At 40.6% G+C, this 16,712-nt stretch overlaps 1 protein-coding gene across 2 annotated transcripts; it reads right to left on the bottom strand.

The window, feature by feature from the left end:
- Positions 1-754: 754 nt before the first annotated feature.
- LOC109780515 (sister chromatid cohesion protein SCC2) lies at positions 755-16,058 on the bottom strand. Of its 2 annotated transcripts, none has more exons than XM_020339097.4 (28): positions 15,543-16,058; positions 15,312-15,442; positions 11,576-11,712; positions 11,387-11,486; positions 11,048-11,298; positions 10,848-10,958; positions 10,653-10,764; positions 10,081-10,174; positions 9,797-9,983; positions 9,280-9,711; positions 8,596-9,122; positions 8,318-8,525; positions 8,199-8,249; positions 7,951-8,109; positions 7,695-7,859; positions 6,910-7,209; positions 6,679-6,831; positions 5,386-5,555; positions 4,187-4,292; positions 3,403-3,564; positions 3,117-3,221; positions 2,810-3,043; positions 2,596-2,729; positions 2,265-2,519; positions 1,857-2,181; positions 1,645-1,737; positions 1,441-1,566; positions 755-1,353 (listed from the first exon to the last, which is right to left on the bottom strand). In XM_020339097.4, exons 1-28 carry the CDS (start codon positions 15,794-15,796, stop codon positions 1,081-1,083), a joined length of 5,355 nt encoding a protein of 1,784 aa, XP_020194686.1. In that variant the 5' UTR covers positions 15,797-16,058; the 3' UTR covers positions 755-1,080. The 2 variants fall into 2 exon arrangements, with proteins under 2 accessions (XP_020194686.1, XP_073364617.1); XM_073508516.1 differs by having other exon boundaries at positions 11,576-11,720; positions 15,543-15,875.
- Between the last annotated feature and the right edge of the window lie 654 nt (positions 16,059-16,712).

Below are 16,712 nucleotides of genomic sequence, written 5' to 3'. Positions count from 1 at the left end.
GGATTGAAAATGCCACCCTGCGGAATGTATTTGGTTGGAGGCTAGTATAATACATGTGTAAACTATTACAAGGGTGGCAGAAAAACTGCATTCCAAGCGGGGCCTTGGTGGACCTGTTTGAAGTGGGCGCGAACAACCAAACACACCCATGACATACCCCAAAAAAAAACCATGACATAGCCCATAGTCTAGCACAATCATGCAAGCGTGAGTCCAGTGGGTTATCCCACCGAGTCGGTGCCTTCCTACGCTTCAGCCTCGTTCGAGCGTGATTGTATGAGCGTTGTTACCTGATCCAGCTCACCCTTCCTTCAAAAATATGCATAGTAGGTAAAAAATTACTTAAGGTTTATGGTGAATTTAATAAAACTAACTTAGTGTTGTAGTAGATGTTACATGTATCTTTCTATGGGCTTTTCAGAGTAAGAAGTTTGATTTAGTTCAAAACTAGAAAGTTTACTGATTTACTTCCTCCATTTCAGAATATAAGATGTATTGGTTTCCATGCAAGTCAACCATTTAAATGTTTGACCAAAATTATAGCATAAAATAACAATAACTACAATACCTAATAGATAAAATATAAAACTATTTTTCATGATTGATCAAATGATATAAATTTCATATTGTGGATATCGATATATTTTTCTAAAAAGTCGATCAAACATGCACTCATTTGACTTTCAAAAAAAGATACACCTTATACAAAGGAACGAAGGGAGTAGTACACATTATTGGTACAATGACCAACCCGGAAAGCAAATGAGATCCTTTCTATCTATCTTTTTCCATTGAATTAGACATGGAGCACAACCTGTTTGAAGTTTTGCAAAAGCCCAGCACAAAAATACAAAAATACAATAAAATGGGCACAGCAAGAAAAGGAGTTCTCCAAGTTAATGGCTCTAAGTAGGTAAAGCTATCTCCCTTCCCTTTCTGCTTCTATATACTAGAATCTCGACTACCACTACCGAATAGTGATGGTATCAGTGATGGTATGAGCCCTAAACGATGACCTATGTCCCCTGCGTGTCAGTCACCTATAAACTTCCCTACAATGTACAGAGCACCAATCACCAGTCATACTTGGACCCTTTGTCTCGTTACTCGGCCACCAGTCACTGCCTGAGCGCCGAACTCTAGCACCCTCGGCCCGCCAGTCCAGTCATCATCATCAGTGTCATCATCATCATCACCGCCGCCACGACCACCACGACCACGACGTCCTCTTGTAACAGCCACTGGCCTTCTAACTTTCGACGAACTTCTTGGAGTCAGACGCTTCTTCTGGACCGTGGCAGAAGTATACAGTACGTAGTCCATGGAATCTTCTCGCAGCAATGTCTTGAAATCCTGTGCATCACAAGTCCCATCAGATGTTAAAGAGTTGTAGGATCATCAAGCCCAGGCCCAATGCAATTACATTTTCAGAAATGCTACCTGGTACACGAGTGCTACATCCTGCAGGCAGCTCGGCAAACTGATGTTAGTGTTGTTAATGTTAAGCGGGATATTCTGCTTGGAGATTGCTTCACCAGGTTTTGGTGGATCCTTCAGAGAAAATGCCTGTATTGAAATTGGAAATAAATCTGTCATGCAACGTGTCTTCCGAGGACTAATTTCCAAACAAGGGAAAACACACACCTGACAGCGAGCATCAGTTAAACTGTAGACCATTTTCAAATGTCTCTTCAGTTTGAGAAGGAGCTGCATAGCTATCGCATCATGGCAATCTTCCTGAAAACAAAGGCCTATTTAGTTGAAGAAGATGAGATGCAAACATGCAAGGATTGCAACCATCTCCGCATCAGTTATATTCTACCAAAATCCCTCAACCCAAAACATATCAAGCTCACCTGAAGTTTGGCCATGTCGACATCTGACGTGCTGCATGAATTATTAAGCATCTTTTGAGGACTATCTGCCAGATTTTGGTCAGGATATCCCCCAGGTTCATGCATAACATTATCCACCATATATTGCTGACCCACCACATCTTGCTGACCCACAATATCTTGCTGACCCACCACATCTTGCTGCTGATCCATGGAAGTCCAATTCTTCAAATTAGCCTCGATTGCTCCGGCTCTAATTTGAATAACTCGGTTTATATCATAGACCAAGTAAAGTGGTTCATCAGGAGATGTGAAAGGGAGAGATGCAAGAACTTCTACACAGTAACTGAAATATTCACACAACTTGGAGAGTCAGATACCAAATTTTAAGAATAAGAGGATCAACAGGCACATAACTAAATAACTTACACAAGAAAACCAATTGTGGGGTAACTCCGGCTGTCAGATATAAATTTGCGGACTATTGAGTGTACAAATTTGTTTCTTGAATTTCGATTTGCACGGATAAGACGATATATTCTGGATATGCCAGGTTTAACAAATGCAATCGGATTTGATTTCATGTTGGTTGCCACCACGTTATGGTTGCTGACTATGGTCTCGAAGAATCTGAACGACATTTGTAGGCCATCACCTAAGCGGCTTTCAAAAAATGAAGGATACCTGCAAAATAACGCCAATAGGTCAGATCATTTTATCCAATAAAGAAATGGAGAAATGAGAAGTTGAATCATCGTACTTTTCATTCATGTTCATCAGCAAATGATGAGCCAACTTTGAGTTCCCCTCCACAGGGTCAGTTTCAAGTGCTATAAGGTGTGGAACACAAGTAATTGGATGAACTAAACCCTGGCGAAGAACAATTTCAACAATCTGCAAAAAAAAAAAAAATCACAGTTTTCTACTCTAAAATGAAAAGCAGGAAAGTGCGGAAATTAGTTGAACTAATTCACCTTTAGTGCAGCATGGCGAACTTGATCGTTCATATCCAAGGATCTCTCAAGAATAGAATTCCAATACAACTGGATAATACCACCACAGATGTTGGTGTCTCCCGCTCCAGCAGCAACAGGCACTTCACTCCCACCATTAGTTGCATAGGGTACAGTAGGCTTGCCAGTACTGTCAGCCGTGAGTTGGCTTTCCGCATCACGGAGATACTCATAAAGGTTTTGCAATCCTTGAATCTGGACAAGTAGGTCCAATTATATACAGAAAAAGCTACGCGGAGCAGAACCCATTACAGGAAAATGTCTATACCTTTAACCTATAATCGACATCAGAAGATAGCGATGCCTCTATCAGATTCAAAATATCTTTCTGTAGCATAAAATCAGGCTTTGCAATAAGTATGTATCCCAAAGCCTGCATGCACACATGAAAATTGTCATTTAATAAGGAAAATTTCATATAAAAATATCCAAGCACCCTAAAGAACTAAAGCGACAGTCAAATAGACAGGTTAAGTTACTTGAGTCGTTGCATGTTTCTAGCTACGAGTATCATCAAGTCAAATATTGAGTGTAATAATGCTGAGCACACACACCTGCATAGCTCGAACCTTCAAGCTGAAATCATCCCTGCGGAGATACCTTCTCTTGAGCAATTCAAGAATCTTTGGAAAATCAAGTTGGTTTTCCGATGCTGCCAACAGTTTATAACCATATCTAAGGAGCAGGCCGAGACAGAATAATGATCGACCCAACACCTGAGTTTCAACAAGGCAAACTGTCAGCTATAACTAAGCTACATGATAATTGTAAAAAAGCACCAACCTACATGATATTGCAAGTAAAATAAAGTAGGTAAAAGCAAGCAACATATGCAAATGTACTCAATAATCACATGTTCATCAAATTACTGCCACATAACACCATACAACTATGCCAATTGCTCAAAACTACTTCCAAAAGAATGTCATAAACTATATTTCTAGAAGCTCCCACACCAAGTGGGTTCTGGGGAGGATTATACGAGGCAAGCCTACTTACCCCTGCACAGCGCAATGCAGAGAGGCTGCGTCGAATCTAGGACCTCTTGGCACAAGTGAGTACTTCACCACTCCATCAAACCCATCCTAAACTATGCTTGCATAGAATATTTCTATGCAATTCACCAACAATGGAAATGCAAATAAGTAGAGTTATCATAAAGAGAAGCTTATATGGTGTTACATGTTATGATGTAAATCTGTTTTGACTTTGAGACATACAGGGCACTAGAAAGGATGAAAGGATGTAAATGAAGAGAACAATATAAGATTCAAATGTAGCATGCATAGTACATTTCAGATTGCAGTTCACTCAATCAATCAGGTAATCGTACAATACCTGACCATCCGAATTAGGACCTGACAGATGCTTGTAGAAAAGGTTAACGAGGTACTCCAACAACCTCGGACCTCTGCCTGCTGCATTGCTAAGGGCAGAAAGACACCTGTTCATGAAAATGAGCAATAGAGATAAGTAAACATGATCCACAGAAAAGCAAGCAAGCTCAACTATTCATGCAAGAATTAAATGAGATTTGCAGTATTGCATCTAATGTCAGATTTTCATTAGATAATACCCAAGATGCAGATTGTGATGATGCATAGATGGAAAAGGTATGGATTACTTCACTTCTAGATATTATGTGTAATTATTCATACTTGAAAAAGGTACAGACTACAGCATTTTGTGAGTGCTTAACCATGACAAGGGAGATAAGTAAATGTTATTAACCTTTGTTGATTCACAACAGTGTAACTTGAGTAGGTTAAGAGTCTGAACACTGACTTGCCCACGGAAGACAGGCTCTGAGGCTTAGTTTAACTTCTAAATTGTCATTGCTTGATCAAAGAACTATATATAGGACAACTGACTTGCTCCGCAAGACCCAAACCTCTATCTGTAATTTCCTAACAAAGCTTATCTCCGTCTTTAAATTGATAACCAAAAAAATATCTTTCCTACCGGATAGAACTCTAACTTCATTTGATTTGTTCCTAGTTTCCTACTAACTAATCCAATCGCCATTTTACAGCTACTGCCAGGCTGTAGGGCCCAGAGCCACGCCCATAAAAATTTATTTGAACTTTGGGATATTTACGACAGTCAGATCTGCGTCTTTATTCGCTTTTTATATATTTATACAAATTTAGCTAAACATCATATTTAATTTTCCATGGCTATAAAAACTACTCCCTCCGTTCCCAAATATAAGTCTTTAGACAATCCAACAAGTGACTACATACGGAGCAAAATGAGTGAATCTATACTCTAAAATATGTCTACATACATCTGTATGTTGTAGTCCATTTGAAATGTCTAAAAAGACTTATATTTAGAAACGGAGGGAGTATAACCCAATTTTTTTGTAAATGGGTATCGGATATGGTTTTGCCAGGATAAGTATGGTACCAGTCCATTTCTGTTCTATTTAGAAATGGAGAGTAATGATGTGGCAGTTGCAAGATGAAACGATGTAAGGTAGACACTGTCAAAGTTCCTGATAAAAAAACTAAAAGCAATGGAACGAATAAAATTACTTGATACAGGCATGTACAACAGTCAAAAAAGAGTGGCGAACTATCATCTGCTTCAGGTCCTGCTCGAGTTCCTCAACCACAGTTTGTGGTGGCTTCCGTATGAGTGGAATAACAGCATCAATCACAAAAATTATACTTTCAAGTAACTGGGCAGTTGATTTACTGTCGACCTGCAGATACAGAAGAGGCAGACTGTAATGTATTCACATAGCCCTTTACATTCACTTCCGCAAAAGATATATCTCGGAATTTCATCACGGTAAGAAAATGAAAGGAAAAACTTGAGAATCTTCTTGTTTCTAGTAGAAAAAGACATTCAAACTCACAATGCATAAATTATTACTTGCTCACATGAACAACAATATCATTTTAAGAAGCATAATCAAAACCAAGGCTCTACCATTTTCAGTAAAGTTATATTAGGCTGTTACATGTGACATTACAACTTGCCAATATAGACATTTATGCTCTACAGCTCATGTCTGCAGCACAACTAGTAGGGGAACGTGAAACAAAAATACAATTCGGAAGGCATGTGCATTTGTGCAGCAACAGAGCATGGGTGAACCCTGGCCATCAGAAAGAACAGGCAGGAATAACCCATGCATCACAATAGCATGTGAGGAGCTAAAATATAGGGTGTGTTTCATTTGAGCCCAAGGCAACCCCAACAAAAAATTGGCTAGCAATGTTTTGGTTGCCCCTGTTTTGGCCAATTTTGGCACACAAAAAAATGAGCTACAGTTGTTAAACTGGTAACATGGCTTTCAGGTCCAAAGCTATGGTAAGAAATATCGATGGCTTCCAGATCCAACAGTCAAAAATCATAAAACCTCATGGTCATGTGCACGCCTGATCCCCATGCAAGTGACATAAGAGGGCTGCAACAGACTGGAATAAGAATAGTTCGGTTGTGATATTTCATCATCTATAAGTTAGCCAGTAGTTTAGATTAGATTCCTCCCTTCGTATTAGAGATAAATTGTTAGGCTAACATCCATAAAAGAAGAGACATAAGCTACCGTATTAAGCAAAAACAACGAATTGTTCTTTCTCCCATCTACTTTTCAGCATCTCAGTCTATAATGTATAACCCCATCTTTCTAACAAAAACGTATCCCACTTCAGATGTCACCACCCAGCACTCCTTTGTGAGGACATGACAAACATAGCCAGAAATCTCAACTTTTTTTTCTTAATGCTACCCGAAATGTGCTATAAGTTCATGTAATAAGCACAAATTACTTTTACAGGAGACGGCACATAGTTCAAGAGAAGGAAACCCACGCTCACCTTATTCTTAAGATATGGTTGAAGTGTCACAACAAACTGAGAGGGATCGGTAACTGGAGTGCAGAGGGTGGGATCCACGATACAAAATGCTTGCAAGACAAGAACATAAGGAAGCGTGTGGATTTTGGTCTCATTATCAGCTCCCTCCTCAACCTTGACAACAAACATGATTAAGAACCAAACTCAATTATGCAAGATCTAGCTAGTGCAAAAAAAATGTCAGACAAATACCTGCAATATCCTTTCCAATAAGCGTCTGCATATCAATTCACATCGTTTCCGGAGCGATGTCATCATGGATGAGTTAATGCCTGCAGCCTTACTTGACTGCGGGAGGAACTCGAGAGTCAAACTGCGTTTTATAATGGTAATAAGGGGTTGATGATTGGGCATCTTTCTCAACATGTCAACAATTTGCTCTGTCTTTGTTGCGATCTCCATAGGAACTGAACTACCATCAGCAACCAAGTGTTTATGACTCCCAGATGGTTCATCGAACCACAGCTCATAAAATGTTTTGCATACAAGATCCTACAGAGGAAAAATGAAGATATATATGTTCAAAATTAACTAACATGGACATGAAAAGGAACTCAAAGCTTGCAGGTTCAAAGATGTTGCATAGCACTTTTTGTGTCACATGCTTAACCTCTAATATCAGATTTACTTTTAAAGACATCATTGTTAAGGACACAATAAAAGACATTTTGCAAGAGAGATTTCATGTGTACAGAATTCCAGTCATTTACTTTATGTAATAAATATACAATTTTCCTGGTGAGGATGACTTCGATTTTGCAAATGTACGGAAATTTCACATGTAAGAGGGACTAGCTATCTGCCACTACTTTCTTTTGGTATACAGAAGATTGTTTCAGCTCATGCACCAACATACATCTCACTGAAGTATGAAAACACCAATAAACGGAACATCTATAGTACAATATCAACTCTGGTATCATAACGTGCTGCCATGACTCAGGAGCACCAGTCAATGGTTTCGTACATAAACTTACCTGTACACTTGATTCCTCGTCATTAACACGCGAAATAATCTCCACAAAGGCATGACTTGTATCCGCATTCGGATTTGAAGCACAAAGATCACGGATAATTTTGATCGCACGTTTGCGAACACTTACTCCAGTGTCCTTTATTCGTTCAGCGACTTTTTCAATATACTGTTAATGGAAAGATAAAAGGTTAGTTGCAGAAAAGCAATAACAGCACCCAAGAACATGTCATAACTCATAACTTCATAAATCCACCAACCTTAAGACCCACATCAGGGTGTGAAGCAATATGTCTTCCAACAAGCTCAAGTGCAGCTTCACGAACAGAAATAGCTGAATCACAAAACCTTCCTTCAACAGCAGATTGGACACGTTTGTCACCTAATACCTCAGGATCGGCTTCAACTATACTGCTGACCTACAGAATTAAAGCTAACTAGTGATGTCTAACATCCAAATGAAAATGATGTACATCATATATAGTTTTAAAAGTTTGTGTATACTCACCGCTCTTAAGGCCTTTGCTCTTATCACAGGAGAATTTTCCCTCAAGCTAGCCTGATAAAACATTGGGTATTAATGCCGCAACATCTAATTAAAATCAAACATCGAGAAGCAATACATACCAAAAGGAGGGAAAGAATTTTGTCGAAACCCCGAGAGAACGAGTTCTTCTGGCCAAGTGCCAAGCAAATTTTCTTAGCCCAGTCTCTGGATAATGCCAAGCCACTTCCAGAATCTCGCAGAATCTCCTTAGATTTCAATCTGGCAAGATAGTAGATAATCTTCTCCTGAGAAGATATGTCTTCTTTGTACCACATGCAGAGATAGAACCTGCATACAAAATGGGAATCAATTTCCAGTGACGTTTGGACAACAAAAACAAAGGTATCACACTACATACCATCTAGAAAACAGGTTCCCATCATCTTGTGGCCCAGCTTCCTGGAGATAATTCAAAAGTATTTGTTGAACAGTATCCACTGCTGTCACCTCATCAGGTATAGCAGTTTTTTTCTTATGTGCGGTAGATGCTCTTTTGCCCTTTTCTTTATTTTCTAGCTCATAGTATGACTGTAGCACACTGAGCTGTTGCTTGCAAAAGCATAAGGGGCAAACAGAATCACGCTGTAAGTTTTCCTGACTGCCAGCCCCCATACAATCTGGATGGAAACATCTCCCACATACATCACATGCCATATTTATACCTCTTCCACCAAGACAAACACAACATTTATTTTTCAAGATTTTTGAGCTATCATTCTCTGCATCAGTGAGCTCTTGCAGTATCCAAAGCTTCTCCTTGCTACAGATGACAGAATCACGCTTCAATCTTGATGCAATACCACCAAGAAGATCAATAGCAAAGCAGCGAGCAGAAGTGTCCTTTGATTTCAATCCAGCATTTTGAAGCAGCAACACACAGAGAACCTATACATAAGAATAGTACTTGTAGGCATTATGAAATTGACTACTTGAACTAGAATATTCCAATTGTGAGTTTTGATTACAAAAATGCATTAATGCTAAAGCAGCCCATAAACGACATTTACTATCTCAACAATAGCACTGTCAGTGTACAGTTTACCTCAAGTATAGGGGCAGCAGCTGGATACTCGGGCAAGTTTAGTACTGTTAGCAAGTCCTGAACAAGATTTTCTATAATCCCTTTGGCTTCTGGCACATCTTGAGATTTAGCAGCAGTGAAACGTTGAAGCACATTGGTCCAGAAAAGGCAACAAGCCTCCGTTGCTGCTTCATGGCAGTTAATTGGATAATTAGCATCGACTGAGGCATCAATGATAGTGCTCCAATTTACTGTTCCCTTTAAGCTATCAGGAACATTTGCACTGAACTGAACCAAGTGAACTAGGAGGGCTGTTATCATCTGGATTTGCTTTTGTTCTTCGTCAGCCAGATGGTAAGTTCTAATAGCATTTTTTGAGAACTGTAACTTGCGGACAAGATTAAGTGTTTCATCAACCAAGTAACTCCTGTGTTGTGTGTATGATGAAAAAACCTGTGCAAGAGTTGAAAGGTAAGGAACGAAATTATTTGGACAACTGAAAGGGTGGGAAATTGTGAGTCAATAAGCAAAGAGCTACCATGCAAATAACACCGATCGCCTTCAATTGTAAAAGCTGCATATTGTCCACCAAGAATGTAGTAAAGCAGGTTTTTGCTAACTGCAGGATACAACTATCTGATAAGCGCACCGTTGTGAGGAGTTCTTTAAGAAAGCCCAATATCAAGCATAGTTTCTGCACAGCAGAATATATAGAAGCAGAAACTCTGACAAAGAAAAGGACAACTGAACTGTATTAGTTCCCCACAAACACTTCATAAAAAACTAGAGAAGGGAAAAATCAAGCATAGATTAATCACATACTTGTTAGCAGAAGATTTCCTCGCACTTAAATTAGAAGCAGTGCGCCTCTTTTTGCTAGCTGGTCCATTTTCCATGTCGTCTTCATCTTCATCTCCTAGATTTGACCAAAAGAGAATTTATTAAATGCTATAATCTGTGATGTACACACATAATTTAATCATGACATATAAGTTTAGTAACCACCAAATGGTCACCACAACTAAAGCACTAAATTAGTACATGCGGGTATTAAATGCTAATCTGTGGTGTAAACACATAATTTAATCATGGTAGGCTTCCATTTTCTACAAAAAAAAGTTCAATAACCACCAAATGGTCACCATGAAGCACTAAATTAGTACATACACGTAAGCAGGGATAATAAATTTTCGCCAAAATTAAACAATCTTGTTTTGAAGAAAATGACAAGGTACGATATATGCCCCGACTCCCCAAGAACATGGATGTATATATCCAACTTAGAGAAATGTGAGTGCAGAACCATGAAAAGCCAACGATGATACTTGCAGAACTCCACAAGTGCATGTAGAATTGTGTATTTTTCAATGTTCAAAAGATGGTATAACAACTACCATCATTAGTGACATTTCCAGCTGGCTTGTAGAGAGCTCGGAAGGTTGGGTTACTTGCAGCCATACAATCCATTATCTGATGTCTTGAGAAATCAATAATTCGCTCAATAAGCTGATTCAACCAAAGTTCTTATAGTCAGAAACCTCAACAATATGATTCATAACAAGATAGGAAGGAATTCAGAATGTGTGAACCTCTTCTCGATACAGCTGCTTTGGCATATCAGGGTTGGTCATGATTGCTAATGCCGCATGAATGGACTCCAAAGCAGAGAAGACTGAGTGTTCAGCATCTGCAGCATCAGGCTGAAGTCACCCAAGCACTAGTCAGACTACAATATGCAGCATCTTTTATTCAAAGAATACGGAGGGAAGGGCTATAGTGAATAGCTCACATTTTCTTTCACGTCTATTGACAATCCTTGAGAACACCGGATCTGCCGGTCTATCACATGTAAGAGACAAGTAAGCGTATCCATGGGAATCTCATGCAACATCCCCTTTGATCGAACATATGTAATTTCATTTACAAGAACCTTCACATCATTCAGTGCAATTGATAGCCAATCATCACCATCTGCATTATCAGGGATTTCTGCTTTTCCACAGAAGTCCTCCACCAGCTCACGGAAGTTGGCAATGACTTCTAGAATACATAATCCAGACTCGAATCAGCTGAATGTTTGAAGTAAAACAAGAGGAAGATGGGACATACATGAATTAAAAAAATAAACCTTGACTACTAGGAATGCTGGGGCCAGAACTTGAAGCAGAATTATCTTTCTTCCTCACTTTCGGTTTCCTTGAAGCAACTGAATCTGGTGAGAGTTCATTCTGCAACAGAAAGCATGTTAGCACAAAGACAAAGTGGTCACAAGGAACTGAACATTGGTAAGACGCAAAACCATTGGTATCTAACATACATGAAGATCCTCTCGGTGTGAGCTGGTGTCATCTGGAGGAAATGGATGATCCTTCCGTGCTTTAGTCAGATTAGGTGCAAGATCCTCGAATTGCTTCTCGCGTTCTCGATTATGATATTCCTGACCATCAAGCAGACCTGAAAAACTTGACCAACGTAACACGGAATTACATAGTGAGACAAGAAAGCTTAATATAGAAATAATATGCAACACATTAAAAATCCATATGTAAGCTACATTTTTTTGTTAGGACAATAAATTGTGGGCTTGAATGTTAGGTTCAACAGAAGTTGCACCGGGGTAGAACAAGCAGAGTATATACATTAGCACTGCACTAAAAATGTTTTTAAGTTGACATGACAATACTGAGGGCCAAACTAGCAAATTAGTACTCCTATAATATTGCCAGTATAAGAAGAGACAAAATGAAGAAAACTAGAAATTTTCTACTTCACAGTTCGCATGTGATGCACCAGGAACAGTTCACATAGAAGTGCCCAAAAATAACTTACAACAATAGCACACCATCCAATCTATCAACTTCTATAGAGCCATGTACCATCGACGTTATTAACAGAAAGCAAATTTCCAAAAAGAATCAACCATTTACTTTAAAAAGAGCTTCTTCACCCCAACTGCTCGGGAATCGAACCCTGGTCAGGAACCACCAACGTAATTCTCGGGTTCAACTCTGGATAATAATTATTAATTAGCTTTCTTTTTTCTTTTCTGCAAACTCGATGATCTGAGTATACTAGTTAGATTATATTATTTGCGTGTTTCCCGAAGACAAGAATCACGCAGGAGGACTAAAAAGGGCAGCCCGGTGTACTTAGCTCCCGCTGGCGCAGGGTCCAGGGAAGGGTCCAACCACTTTGGGTCTTTTGTATGCAGCCTTTCCCTACATTTCTGCAAGAGGCTGTTTCCAGGACTCGAACCTGTGACCTCATGGTCACAAGGCAACAGCTTTACCGCTGCGCTAAGGTTCAGGAGGACTGCTGAAATAGAAGGTGAGTAGCTGGAGCATAAAATATTTTTAGTGCATATGTATAAACATTTGCATTGAAAACCTACTAGCCTATAATGAATTGGCTCCATATAGACATCCTGCTGTTGCCACGTGGAATTTGCCATGCTCAAACATTTATCAGACACACTACAGCAAACGCTCACAAGGCAAAGTAGGAACTTTAGAACCTAGATGGTTCTCGGTATACTATTTTTGTATCTGCTGGTACAGTAATAGAAGGACTAGAATTGTTCTGAGGATATGATAAATAAACCATAAATGGCACATTAAGCCGGTAAAGGCCTATTTGGTCATGCTACTTGATTATAACTCGAGGCTGTAACTCTATTTGCAAATGGTCAACTATTTGGGATCCCCATTGACAGGACGTGACATAGCAGGCCAAAATGCTGATGCTGCATTCCCATTTTGAGCAGCAAACAAACATGCTGAAATAGATTTAAAAGAGTGACTGCAACATTACCATATTAATCTAGAAAATAGGCTGCTCCTTTTGTGCCTTTGTTATGGATGCAACTTACCTCTATTGCACGGGGCATATATATGTGTACTTGGGGTACAAGGAAAGAAATGTAGACTAATACGAACTCCTAGACGAATACTAATACTCCTTAACAATATTATCTATCAAAAGCTTCATAGAGCCTGAATTAATAACCATAGTTTTAACAAGTTGCCGCAACCTAAGTATCTATGAAAGATAGGTGACTAACGCCCGGGCAACAACTGGAAAAACTCACTAAAAAGGAGACGATAATTAGTCGAAAACTGGTGATGGCCACTGGCCAGAGCTTCTGCACAAAGAGAGAGTAGAAATGGAGCCAACATAGAATGGAGCATGGAGCTGTGTGGTGCTGCCGTGGTCAGATGACAGAAGCCGTGAAGTGTAATGTTTGTGCATAAATTTGAGGAAGGCAAGAGCAAAGCGGGCATCAAATGGTTGAGCAAAAATTGATCTCTCCACTTGTGCTACCATTAGTCTACTGAGGCCTAATCTGGGGACTTCAGTTACTATCCAAGCCATCAAAAGACATCGTTTAAACAAGTCCAAAGAGCTAGGTACCAGCTAATGCCAACCATTAATTGAAACATATATAGTCAGACTATTCATACCCAGGATGAAGAATAACCTTTTTACGTCCTGTAAATTTTGTCTTACATCGGAAGTGAAAAGAGAAGGTAAGAAAATGTATGCCGGTCGAAAAGGATATTTTACGTTGACGTAAAATTACGAATGTAAAATATAGTATAACATATACATATAAATGTATATTTTGTGGTTTTATGACTCATATCTTACTTTCTTATACCGATTTTTGTGTAGTTAATCAATATGAACGTAATTATACGTATACAAAATGTAATGACGTAAGTAAACCTTGGGTGTAAAAAAACTTATTCAACACCCTGGGTGATGAATAGCATTACTGTGTGTGTGTGTGTGTGTATAGTTAAAATATAGCTTAAATTAGTGTTCATTCCACTTGTCGGTGTATATTTCCAGAATTCCAGCATGTTGCCTTCTAGACGGTTCAAAAACTGTTAGAAAGAAACAGACATATTTTATAGCAGTAGTGCTAGGTATAGGTCATATATGCATCAAAATAACAAAAAATAAAGGTTTTAAACAATAGAACTTACCTGCATATGCACTAAGTTAGATAAATGAACAGGGCAGCCTTTGAATTAGTTCTGTTCCAGGAAGGAAACCCACTGCATACTGAATAAGTGAGCAATGCCAACACATGAGCGTGTCAAGGCGGCTAAGTGCAACAGTGGAGTGGTGGAACTACCACTAATACTTAAGCTAGGACTTGAGTGGCTTGATTTATCGTGAAGAGAACTATTTATATTATATGGGCCACTGCCAAAATAATATGGACCACTGGATACTATTTCACCAAGCCCTGCAAATCAGACACCATAGTCCACATTCGAAAATGTTCAGGCAATATTAGGTCAAAGCGCTGTCTACCGTGCCAGTTAATTCATGGAACTATAAGTATTTGAGGTACTGATATAGAGACATGTCCAATAAGAAAGATGAGGAAGCAGCAAATTCTGTACTGCATCACCTTATTAACGACCATACATCATCAAGGGGCTAAACAGAAGCTCAGCACTGTGACATTCGGAAACCCTGTCCCCGACAAGGAACCACTGACATTTCAACTCCTAGCGTTACAAGAAATGGCTTCTGACTAAATTCTGTTCAGTATGGACTCGAAAGCCACTAAATTCTGCTCTGCTTAGCTACATTACATACGAAAAACAAAATGATACACCACACTAGGTTTACCAAATAGTGGAATGGCGTGGCATAGCAGTTATTTTTTCCAACGAAATTCCATGGCACGAAACTGAGCTTGCTCAAGAAATTTGATATCTACCAGAGCAGCAACTCCAACACAAGCAACCACGATGCTACCTACCATGAAAATTCACACCAGCGCTCGGGCAGCATGATAGAGATACAACAGCATATAAGTCCAGTCCAAGTAAAGTGATATCGAAGTACTGTTCATACAGGAGTTCGAGAGTTGAAGCTGGTAAGCTAGTACAGTAGCTATCAAGTCAACCACAGAAGCTAGTAACCTGAAGAGTCCAGACAAGTACCCTGTCCATTTCAATGGGCGGAAACATAACGAGCATTGTGTTACATGGGTAGCTAGCTAGCCGGAGCGGCCTAAGGAAGGCTGCGTTTACCTTGCGAAGGAGGAGGTTGGGGAGTGCGGGGCTTGAACTTGAAGGCGTCGGGGTTGTGCTTGAGCACCTCCCTCCAGAGCAAGGAGCACTCGCTGGGATCCACCGCGACGTGATCGGCTTCCGTGAAGCCCCTGCGATGTTTACATGAAAATGGAACTGAGTGGGGCGAAATTCCCGGCGGGAGCAGCGAGCGAGCGAGCGAGAAGGGAAGGGGAGGGAAGGGTGACTAACAGGTGGGAGATGTCGGTGCTGGCGAGTATGCGGGCGATGGCAGCCGCCTGCATGATCATGTCGGGGCGGTCGGGCTCGGCGAGGGGCTCGTCGTGGTCGTGGAGGTCCGTGCCGAGCGTAGCGGGGAGGGTGGGGAGCGGCAGAGCGGCGGCGATCTCGGAGTGGACGGTGTTGGGCAGGCGGCAGGCGCGCTCGAAGCCGGCCCTCCCAGGCTCCCTCCCGTCGCCGTCGCCGGCGCCGGCCGGAAGGTCCATGGCCGGCGGGCAGGCGGGCGAAACCCTAGATCGATTTCGAACGGGAGAGGCTCCCAGCGAGCAAGGACTTGGAGGGCGCGTCGCTTACTCGGACGGAAAGGGGATTTTGTGTAGTTGCTTAGCTAAGCGTTTAGTAGTTGGGCGGTGCTGCAAATTAGGAAGTTACGGTGGGGTGGCCGGACCGGAGAGAGGGCTCCGACGACCAATCTTGCGGGGAAAGGATGGAAGCAGCCAACCATTCAAGTCAAGACGGCAGTAACGTAGATGTGGTGGGGTGGTAGGCACAGTAAAGAAATGTTTTGATGGGTTGGATTGGGTTGGGTGGGCCCAAACAAATTCAAAAGCTTTTTTGTCGTGGGTTTCGAGATGTTTTTTTCTTAATTGTTTGGATGGCTTACCCATGTGTCACGTGATACGGGTTTCGAGACTACTTTATACGAACAAAAACGCATGTGTTCGGGTCGGCCAAACGGATAGGATTGTTCGCTTTTTAGTTTGGATCAGCCGCGTCGCCCAATGGATGGCCGACGCATTTTTTCCGCGTCAAAAAAACAAATTCAAAAATATGTGGCCGAATTAAACATAGCTAAACATTAAATGGTCAGTCAACCGCCGGCCAAAGTCCAATTAAACATTAAGAAAACATAAAAAAAATTGAAAACGTGCCCGCACGCTACCATAGGCCTTGCCGTCGTCGTCGATGAGGTCGACGAAGGCTAGAGGCGCCCCAGCCCACGGGAAGGCGGTCTCCCACGCCAGTCGCGCAAACTCCTCTAGCGTCTACTCCGACGGTGGCATGGCTGCGTGATACGTCTCTGTATCTATAATTTTCAATTGTTCCATGCTATTATAGTATCAATCTTGGATGTTTTATATAATTTTTTTGATGTTTTATATCATTTTTTGGACTAACCTA

Source organism: Aegilops tauschii, chromosome 2, assembly GCF_002575655.3.
Source record: "Aegilops tauschii subsp. strangulata cultivar AL8/78 chromosome 2, Aet v6.0, whole genome shotgun sequence".
In the NCBI taxonomy this organism is placed as follows: domain Eukaryota; kingdom Viridiplantae; phylum Streptophyta; class Magnoliopsida; order Poales; family Poaceae; genus Aegilops; species Aegilops tauschii.
The sequence above is the reverse complement of the archived record's forward strand: the minus strand, read 5'-3'. Positions and strand labels throughout refer to the sequence as shown.

Excerpts from the sequence above, each read along its gene's own strand:
- LOC109780515 (XM_020339097.4), bottom strand. The coding sequence starts at position 15,796 with ATGGACCTTCCGGCCGGCGCCGGCGACGGCGACGGGAGGGAGCCTGGG. Across the intron at positions 11,713-15,311 it reads CCAACCTCCTCCTTCGCAAG|GTCTGCTTGATGGTCAGGAA; the intron begins GTAAACGCAGCC and ends CAAGTTTTTCAG. Across the intron at positions 10,959-11,047 it reads CAATAGACGTGAAAGAAAAT|CCTGATGCTGCAGATGCTGA; the intron begins GTGAGCTATTCA and ends GGGTGACTTCAG.